This window comes from Pithys albifrons, chromosome 6, assembly GCF_047495875.1.
Source record: "Pithys albifrons albifrons isolate INPA30051 chromosome 6, PitAlb_v1, whole genome shotgun sequence".
NCBI lineage: Eukaryota > Metazoa > Chordata > Aves > Passeriformes > Thamnophilidae > Pithys > Pithys albifrons.
In genome coordinates, this window is record NC_092463.1 from 14,804,890 (window position 1) to 14,815,598 (window position 10,709).

The following is a 10,709-nucleotide window of genomic DNA, read 5'->3' on the forward strand; positions in this document are numbered from 1 at the left end:
CCTCTACATTATAGATTACTGTCTCACACCTGGTAATTGTTCCACCAATTCTACAGTTTAGGTGTTATAGCTTTATAATAGTACAGAGATCAGACACATTTAGCTTCACTCAGTCATTTTAGACTGACTCAGAAATTGATGATGGATTTCAATTTAGAGCAACACAAAAATACTATCTACAGTATCAGTGTTTATTAAGTTACTTCCAAAGACACCCATACTATATATAGTCTTTAAATAAATGTAATTTGGGGATTGGGAGAGATATTTTATGTTCAAATTGTTCAGGTACATCTACTAAAGTTCCTACGCTTGGATCATCTATAAAAATCTGTTGAATCAACGGTTTGGTGGGCAAAGAGTTATCTATCTTTTCATAGTAGGACACAATGCCACAATCTGAACAATGCTACAATCTACATGAACAGTTAGACAGCAGGTAAAACAGATAAAAAATTGTATTTTGCAATGTATATTGGATTAACTTAAGCAGCTTCCAATCTTACATCAGTGATGATACCCTCACTATCTTGTTTTTGATAATCAAGATGTGTAGAGCAAGGCTGTCCTGTCCACAGTCTTGTTTGAAAGTGTACAGAATAAATACAATCCCAAATATAATTAAAGTAAAATAGCTTTACAATTTAAGTTTTTACTCCTAAAAAAAATCCACTTTTGGGCAAGCCTATAATCATTCAAAAAAGGTGTGGGGGGGTAGGGGTTACTATAATCTGGCAAAAAGAGTCTACAAAAGTGACATTACAGGATTCACATTCAAGAAAAAGACCACAGATCATGAAGATGCAGGGAGTACATTTTAAAATCTGCATATAAATATTGCAGTACTATATGCATGAATTTTGACAGAAAGTCAAGGTACATCTATCAGTTTTTTTCTTTGACATGGTTCCACTTTTAAGGGTAACAAAAGAAGCTACACAAAAATGGTATTTGTTTTGATCCCCAAATTTAAGTCCTCTCACTTACACTAGGAACACAGTTTGAAATTATCTTCCTACAGCAGTCATAGAATCACAGTACGAGCAATTCCATGTAAAATAAATCCATACCTTGCTTTCACTGATTTCCCGAATCCATTCCTTTACCAAGTTATTTAATTTTCCCAAAATCAGAATCCTATTGATAAAACAGCAGAATCACAGGTCATGAACTTAGACAAAACTAGTAACAGTTTTTAAGACCTTGATCATCACTACACAGTAAGTCAACTACAGTTTACACTGTGGATGTAATTAGATCTTTTCATACATATACTGACACAGTCACTGTCACAACATTCCCACTGTATTTCCTCCCCTTAAAGATAATTCAAGTGATTTCAGCTCAAAAAAAATGCAAGCCTGCAAGGCATGCACACACTGTAGATACATGAACTCTACTTATTTTCAAAACAAAATCCTAACTCATATAACACATATATCTGAAAGAATAATGAGAAACAGTACTGAGAGGAAAAACAACAAAACTCTGGAAAGCTCACTAAGTGCAAGATCCACTATGACAAAACAGCAATGAAGGAGGAAAAATTCAAGCCAGCCTCTAAAATTTAAAGGTCATTTTAATTCCTTTCTGTGTGAAAAACAGAGCTTGCAATTCCACTAGGCTTTTAAGAAAGCATTTGAAAAACACAAACATGCTTGGGGTTCAGTAGCCAATTCCATGATAGGAAAAAACCACTGTTAAGAGTGTTTACTCACCTGCGTTGCAGCTCTTCTTCCTCTTCAAATACGCCATAAGGTTTTAAGGTTTCAATTAATTTCTGGGTAAGCATGCAGTCAACATCCTTGGGGGCAGCTAAACTGATAGGTGAGGTAATGCCATAATGCTTCTGTAGTTGCTGTGTTTGTGATCCCTGGGTTGTAACGGGACTAATAAAGGCAATTAAATAAAGTTACTGACAGAAACAAAACAAAATTAATTTACTTTTTCTTATCAGAGTAACAGACAAGAGATAGACACAAAGGAAATAAAAAGTTAAGCCTCATGTTCCCACTTATATTCCAAATCAATCTGTTAAACCTGTGCTATTAAGGACACCAACAGAATTACCTTTCTCCAACTCCTAAAACTGATTGCAGGGTTACAAGTTGATATGAGTCATTCTCTTTTACATGAGCTGACTTCACACTCTCAAAACACTCACCTAAGTAAGGAGGATTGAGTATATTTTGAGCCCATCAGATGGTCCACAGGTTTCAGGCTGACTACTGCTGGCTACCATAACTTGGTCAGTCAGACAAACCACGTCAGCTCAACCTGTGTTGGCAATACCACACACAGCCTTGTTTCACAGGGAGCTGGGTGAAGGGTATTTTTTAATTCACAGTACTCATTGACTTCTTTTTCTCTGAATTTTTTTCATTCTACTGGGGTAAAAGCTTTATCATCAGTATGGGCTTCTTCAACTTTCCTAAAGTCTAGAGCAAAGAGGACACTGTCAAAAAGTCCAGCTGCCAGTGTGAATGAAAGCCTCACTCTTGGCAGACACAGCATTCCTCTGCATGTTGCTGTAGTCTCTGTCTTTCGTGTTTATATGTATTATATAAGATTCTATTATACAAAATAAGAAATAGTTTTATCAGGCCTACTACGTATTAGATGTGGATAAACAAAAGTACAACTTCCCTTTTACTTTCATAATTTGTCACCATCATCTCCTCAGGATTTCATTGTTCATTTCCATAAAGACTAAGTATTAAAAAGAACACCTCAACTTAAAATTGATGGAAATCAACAAAATATGATATAATTTGCCACAAGTTAAATCCATTCTAAAACAATTCTAAATACTATAATTTGTTTCCAATCAAGAATTCAGTTGCAATAAAAGTTTCTCACAAACCAAGTTCTAGCACATTTGTCTTTTTGCTCATTAGAACAAAAAAAAAATCAGGAAAAATATGCTAAAAAAGTGTACATTAAAAAAAAAATTAAACCCCAAGTAATTATGGGGAGGGGGGCGATGTGTGGCAATATTATTTGATATTGCTTCCTGCAGCCATGAGCTTTTAATCACCTGATGAAGAGTTAGGTAGAAACTGAACAAATCATTAGACCGTAGAACTTCAGGTGTCAATGAAAACTTCTTTTAAAAAAAGTTGTTCAGACAAATTTCATAAAACAGTAGCTCAAATTAAGGACAGAGGAAGGCCCTAAAATATTTTTTTCTCTCTAAAAACATTTTAGGAATGTCAACACAAATAGTAGCTTCAGCCTCTCAGTTCCCTCTAAAAAAAGTAGTCAGAAAACAAAAGTCTCAACATATAAACATCCTTTGGATATCTTGAATATTTTTATTTATACCACAAAGAAAGTAGTTAAATTTGAACTACAATTTCTCTCCTTTTGCCAAAGTGAAAAAATACATTGCCTTTTTAAGATTTTTCAGTTTACTTTTACAGGGTTTTTAAGCATTGATAGAAAGAAATCAGTATTTTAGCTTTGTGTAACAATTTCCTAATCATCTGAGTGCAATATTCACCCATTCATAGCAAGAAACTGTATCTAATTCAACAGATTTCAGACGTCAGTAAAAAGGCTGGTAAAATGCAGCCTGGCAGACCCTGTTACTTGATTTCAAAAGAGACTCAACATCACTCAAAACCAGATTCTGTCAAGCTGATTCCTCCAGTCAGCAATGCTGACAGTGACCTCTGCCTTCCCCCTTTCTTGTAAGGGCCATAATTCACCAATTCAAGAACTAATAACTTAAAAATAATCCCTTGCCTTGCTTGTAAAATTACAGTACATGAGACCCAACCAAACATCATGTATCTTCCCCAATCTGGTTTTACACAACACCCTGGCAGGTCACTGTGCAGGTCTATCCCTGCAAAACCCGGCACTGCCAGGCCTCAAACCCCTACAGGAGCATCAGAGCTCGGACACGGGGCACGGACAGGCTTTGAATCTATTCACTCAATGACACTCAAATCGATTCACTCAATGAAATCAATCACTAGATACACATATTTGGGAACTGTAACATAAAAACAGCTACAATTATTACATTTACTCCTAGACATACCTTCTACTTTTTCCTACAGCCATGAAGATCCCACACACTCCAGGATCTTCCCTCTTTGTAAGACATGGACATTCTACTTTTCACTTGCAACACACCCAGAGAACAGCTTAAAATACCAAATTTGTTCAAAGGGGAAGGTGAAAGGCTGGGGAGGTATCAGTGCTAACCTTAAACCCTGGAGAATTAGAGATGTTAAGGCCTTGTTGGGGGGCCAATACTTTGATGGTATGTCAGATCTACCAGCCACTGAAGTTAAGCATTAACAAAAACCAGAGTATTAAACAGCAACTGGAAGTTGCACTCCGGCTACTCAATCTTGACAACAGTAGAGGCAAAACTTGGCAGACCTCGTCAAGGTCTGACACAACTGAATGCATGTTTAGGGTTTGTTTCTTTTTCTAAAATATAAAAACAAACAGCAACAGAAAACCCAAACAAAATGAACAAACAAACCCTTCCGCCTTTCCCCCTCCAATCTTTTCTTTTTAAGATCATAAAGAAAACTAAGACAGTGTTGGGGCTTTTTGATTTGTTTCTAGTCCACCACATACAAACACCAAGATCTTATTCTCAGTCTGTGATAAATACAAGCTATCAATTGCACAAATATAAATACAGAGTCACATTTAACATGTGATTGTTGTAGCTCTGGTTTAACCTGGATTTTTGAAGAACATACACTGACAATTTAAACCATCTGCCAATTGGGCAGCAGCTACACTGGATTAGTTCTAAAGTGTTATGATCCAGTATTTCATATTCAAATATTAATTAATCTCAGCTTCTTTATTTGTCTCTACTGATCACCTCAGTACAATTTATTCCTTCTTATTTACTGATGTAAGACAAAGTCAGACTCTTGAAGGAATACTGGTCATCACACCATCTGGTTAATCAACTAGAGCTGACTGCACAGAGCTCAAAAGCTGCACTGAAAAAGTGTTTCAGAAAGTCTGTGAGGGTTTTTTTTTACTGCTTTTAAAGTTTCCCCTAACAACAACTGACTGGCAATTTCAGATTGAAATTTCCAGGTTAATGCTGACAACATCACTCCACACAGTTTCAAAAATCTAGGCAGAAAACCTTAGCAATGCCTGTGCAAATCAGTTACTGGGGTATATGTTTTAACTGGTTAAGGCAATCCAGCCGTCCTTCCTGAGTTTTAATATCTAGCAGAAAATCACTGGAACATTTAAACCATAAATCATGTTTTAATCTGTCAGTGTGAGATGTTCAAGACACACAAAACTGATTTGAACATGGGTATGGGAGCAACAACAGGCAACTGACCCACAGAAGAGATTCACCAAGGGCAAAAGGGAGATCATTCATAGACGTTCTGCTCACCATGGACTCTCTCCTGAGCTCTCTGACTCGTTTGCAGAGAATAGTGAAGGTAGTGTGTCTAAACACAAACCTATCCACAACATTCTTACTAACACCAGTTTCAAAAGAAGTTCCTCAAGTTTAAAGAAAAGAAAGTGCTACTGAACTGTACAGGCAGCACTTGAACCAGAAATGATTCCTATTGCTATTCTGGAGACAAAAAACTCAGGAGGTAGCTATTTACAAATCAAAAGATAACATAAAACCAAGAACCAGGAATCACACAGAGCATTTCACTGTAAGAGATTCATTTGTCTCAGCAGTGAAATCTGCTCAGTCATAAATAACTGGGGTTCCAAGTTCTGTGCAGTATCTCTATATTAACAGGTATAAACTCAGTCTTTTTTAGAGTGATATTTGAAGTCTGAAAGCTATTGCAACACCACCCATCCTTGCCGTCTAGTTCCTCTGGATGGCATCAAACAAATTAATCCTCAACACAGATTTTATCTTAATTGCATCTCAACTAAGAAATCTATCACTTTATATTAAGGCAACTATTCTTCTAAAGTTGGGCCTGTGCTTTGCAAAGTTAAGAATAATTTAATTCTTTTCTCAACAGTCTATAAAAATCTGAGCTCTCTGTTCAGAAACAGTATTTACCCACTCCAAAACTGTACAAGCCATTTTGAATACAGGGCTGCACTTCCAGCATGCAAGTTGACAGTCTCTAATTCAAAGTCAAGAAAACAATCACCTTGTGTATGTTTAAGGCAAAGTTCTATGAAAAAAAACATGAAAAGTCTTACTTCAGAAGGGAGAATAAGCTTGACTGTCTACAATAAAAACTGGAACAAATAATTATTGATGACATTCCAAAACTCTTAATACAAAAGTTACCAATACAAAAAATACTTAAAACTTAGACTGCTTACAGCACTTCTAAATGTTCAGATATATGACTCAGTGCAGTTTTCCACTTCTGGTTACAGAAAAAAACAGAACAGAACAAAAGTGTTTTGCAATGATTTCAGTAGACACAGAAGTTCAACAGATTACCAAGAAACAAGACTCGTGGTGCTTTTTCTCTATTTGAGGGTCAGAAAGGCCCAGGTTACATAAAAAGGCTACATCATCATTCACATAAACAGAGCTGCAGCTCCACTGAGTCAGAGTCTATCTGCATAAACCCCAGACCCAACCAAAACACATGAACAGCTTAGGGAGCTTCATTTTTCCCTACAATCTTACATTTCACATAATGCACAGGAACATTCTGTACGCAGCTGTTCACTAAAATCTATCTTTGTAACAGTGGAAGTAGTAATTTTGTTTCTAAACAGCTTTTTTTAACAATTGAAAGTTTAAGATTTTTTTCTTACGCAGCTTTGCACACGAGAACTGTAACAAAAACTCACGTAAGTTTCTAGGATAAATTTACTATTTTTTTAAACATTAAAAGGCTCCTAGAAATGCCAACTATCAGCACCAACAGAACCCGAGTTTGCTCTCTTGCTACTGATGTGTCAGGTACACAAAGACTTTGCTTGGTTTTATAACTTTGTACCCCACTGTTAATAAGCACACACAGGAACAGTGTCAACACTTCTGTACACCTGTGAACTATAATGTGGTTGGATGGGAGATCAGCTCAGTCCAGGCCTGTCAACTGCAAACACCATCCTTGAAAATGAAGTTCAAAGAACTATCAAAAGATGAGGCCAGAAAAAAAAAAAACAAACAAAAAAGGCAGGGTGAGGGGGGGATACTTTGTCATCTTAAAAGCTGGGCAGTAATCCAGGGTTGTTGCACTTCCAGTCAAAAAGATTATCATCCAAAACCATGAAAGCATCAAGTGGAAAGACTTATACAGAAAAGGAACTTCCTAAACTGCTTTTTTTACCCCCTCCAAATTTAAGTCAAGGGTATCATTAACTAACAAATCAACATTACTGGCCTTTCAGCTTACTGGTGTTAAAATTTTTGACTTGTGAACTCCTGACTGAAGCAAGTCAATAATTTCAAATGTACAAATGACTGAACAAATGCATAAATTGAGAAAGCTTCATTTTTGCCAACTACAATAAACCTGTACTTGTTATGCCAATTGATGTTTGTACTGCAAACAGTAATATATTAGTGCAACTATGTAATGTTATTTTGGAGCTTCTAGTGAAAGTATCATGAACACCTAAAGAAAAATTATCAAGCCGTTCCAAAGTTTTGAAAGTTGAGGATCACTATTATTACAACTCACACAAGCAGCCCAAGCTTTTAAATGCTGTTACTAAGCATTTCGAATTTTTGTAGTCACAACAAAATAAACTAAGAATGAAAATAAGCACAATAAACATCCTCCCGTTTTCCTGAGGCTGAAACGACTAGCAAACTTCAAAGCTGATTTCTGGTAACTTTTCGTTGCCATAATGAACACGTGCAAAACTTACACACATAAAGACATTCCAGCTTCATCAATACAGGCATTAGAACCTACTTGCCATTATCATTTTCCTTCCTGCATTCACCCACCTTGTTTTCCCTGCCATAAACTCACTCAAGTTAAGTTTCTATTGTGTTATCTACCCCATGACTAACTGCAGTAGTTTAGACTGAGTTAAACAACCACAACAGGCAAGCATGGCTATCCTTCACTTAAAGTTTACATATTTAAAACAATAGTGAATAAATCCAAGTAACACCAGTGAAAAAAACAATGAATGATTCCTTTTCCCTCCCTATTTCTCCTTCAGTAAAAAACAAACAAACAGACCAACCGAACCTAACATATAAACAATGCCTTATTCTTAAAAGTCACTTGACCATCTATACATCCCTGGTTCCCTCGATTTGTATAGAGTAATAAAATACTAGGATTATGAACTACAGAACTAAGCAAGTGAAAGTTTTGTCTTCTCAATCGGGAGTCGTCAAATGGTCAGGGAAGATTAAAAAAAAAGGAAGAAGGAAAAAAATGCAGAGGGTGAGGCGAGAAAAATCGGCGAACAACCTGGAATGAATAATGCCACATTTGGTTATTCCCGACTGCCAGCAGGGTCAAGGCATGGCAGGACGAAAGCACAAGGCGTCGGGTTCCGGCGGGGATGGAGGGGGACACACGGCCCGGCCGCCCGCGCTGCCGGCCGGGGGCGCTGCCCGGCCGCGCCGGGACGGGGGGGGCTCCAAGGGCAGCCGGGTGGGCTCGGGCCGCCCGCACGAACCAGCGCCCGGGGGTCCGCTGCCCCTGGACCCGGGAAAGAGCGCCCGCGAGCCGCGGGGGGGAAGGGGCTTTGCCGGGGCTTTAGGGAGAAAAAGCGCGTTAGGCTGGGCGGGCAAGGCGAGGAAGGGCCGAACACGCGGTATGGCCCCTTGGTCCGCCCTGACCCGGCGGCGAGGGCGGAGGCGCCGCACGCGGCCGCCCGGCCCCACACGCCGCCGCTGCGGGGCCGCAGGAAGGCGGCCGCAGCAACAACGCCAAAGCCGTATCGGCACGTCCTGCGGGGCCCTCGGCAGTGCGGGGGCGGGAGGGAGCGAGGGCGGACGGGCAGCGGCCCCGGGCCCGCACACTGCGGCGGCGGAAGCGCCCGGGCCGCGGGGCCGCGCCGGGGCAGGGCCCGAGCCCCGCAGGGAGGGCCCGGCCGTGCGGGCTGCGCCGGGCCGGGGTCGGAGCAACGCGGTCCCCGAGCGCGCCCCGCGAGCTCCCGACTTACAACGGCATCGTCTCTCCGGCCCCTCCTCCTCCTCCTCCGCCGCCGCCGCCACCACCGCCGCCGCCGCGTCGTCCTCTTCTCCCTCCTCCTCTTCCTCTGCGTCCTCCCCCACCGCTGCCGCCTGAGGACCGGTCACTCGTCCCGCGGAGCGGCGGGAGCCGCGACCATGGCACGGGCCGGGGCCAGGCCCCGGGAGAGGAGGGAGCGGCTGTGTCGGGCCCGGCCGCCGCCGCTTCACTCGCCTCTTCCCCTCCGGCCTTCTAACATGGCGCCCGGGCGGTACCACAGCAACGTCCCGGGCCGGGGGGGGCCTGACGCAGCGCCGCGGACACCCCCGCACGGTGCGCACGCTCGCCCAGCTGCGCGTGCGCAGGCGAGCGCGGCGCCGCGGGGCACGCCGGGGGATGTAGTTCAGGCGGAAGGGGCAGCGGTTTGAAAACAAAGCGCCAACGGCCGCGGGCGGCGCGTGCGCGGGAGGGGCCGGAGCGGAGCGGGGGGACCCCAAAGGCGCTTCGGCGTTTGTGCCCCAGGCAAAGCAAACGCACCCCTGCTCATAAGTGTTTGTGAAGCCTCTGCCTATAACAGTCTCGTTAAACCTTTCCGAAAAGTAAAAAAAAAAAGTCACGCTCTATAGATCAGCTCAAAACTTTATTCTTAGAGATGTAAATGCGTTACAGTAACTACAGAAAACCTCCTGCTTTACTTTACTTTTTCAGTTTCTGAAATAGTACTTTCAAGCTAAAAAATTCTCCAAATCTGCCTATTATTTTATCTTTAGCTGCTTCACAGGACAAATGGTAACCCGCGCTGACAGTACAGAGGATACAAAATGTGTTTCTTTAGAGTAGGAGATGATGGGTTTGAACTCTGTTCTTGGTTATCAGCACCGGCTTGCCCGTGTGATTGTGTGAAAACAGATTAAATTAGACTCGTTGTCTGTAAAAATATTAACATATCTGAATAAGAACTTTGTGCATTAACACCTCTAAAATTCTGATGCGAAAAGTTACAGATAAAGTAGGTGCAAAGTGTTTCTATATCGCTATTCTTTCAGTTTCTCCTCTTTCCCCACCCATTCTCCCAAAGGGCCCTTGCCTTCAGTTTTGACAAAATCCTGTATTCGTTTTACACGAAGCTTGCTGTCAATTTCAGTTCAGGCAGCATAGATACAGTTCCTGTGAGAGCTGGATGAAGTCAATAAAATTGGGAATGACAGCCACATGCTGGAAAGTCTAGATTCTTCAAGAATCCATAAAAACATACAATATTGAATGCTGAGCATAATTAAATGAGAACTACATCCATATGTTGGATATCAAGGTAAAACACAGGCTTTATGACATACCTGTGCAGGAAAACTGTTTACCAGTCAGTCTTCATTGCAGCACAGGAAAACTAAATAGTGTGACTTTTTGCCTCTTGGTAGCCAGGAGGGGAAATAAGAGAGCTTGCTGCTTCTATTTATTTCCATTTTCAGTAAAACCACTTTTGGGTGTTTTTGGTTTTTTTTTAAATATAAATTTTTCTCACTCTGGCTGCATACATTCACTATGGATCAGGAAGATACTGTATTGCTTAAGTGGAATGTATACCTGAAAATAAATCCAGGGAAAAGATTTTGGAAGGAG

General features: G+C 41.0%; 1 protein-coding gene across 4 annotated transcripts in view; it reads right to left on the bottom strand.

Moving 5' to 3' along the window:
• Positions 1 to 9,376, bottom strand: part of PAPOLA (poly(A) polymerase alpha) — a 41,102-nt gene extending 31,726 nt beyond the window's left edge. For all 4 annotated transcript variants that reach the window (XM_071557567.1, XM_071557565.1, XM_071557566.1 and 1 more), the window contains exons 1-3: positions 9,082 to 9,376; positions 1,719 to 1,889; positions 1,071 to 1,137 (exon numbers count right to left, since the gene is read on the bottom strand). In XM_071557567.1, the coding sequence (XP_071413668.1) occupies positions 1,071 to 1,137; positions 1,719 to 1,889; positions 9,082 to 9,089 (246 nt within the window). In that variant the 5' untranslated portion in view covers positions 9,090 to 9,376. The remainder of the gene's footprint in view (positions 1 to 1,070; positions 1,138 to 1,718; positions 1,890 to 9,081) is intronic.
• Between the last annotated feature and the right edge of the window lie 1,333 nt (positions 9,377 to 10,709).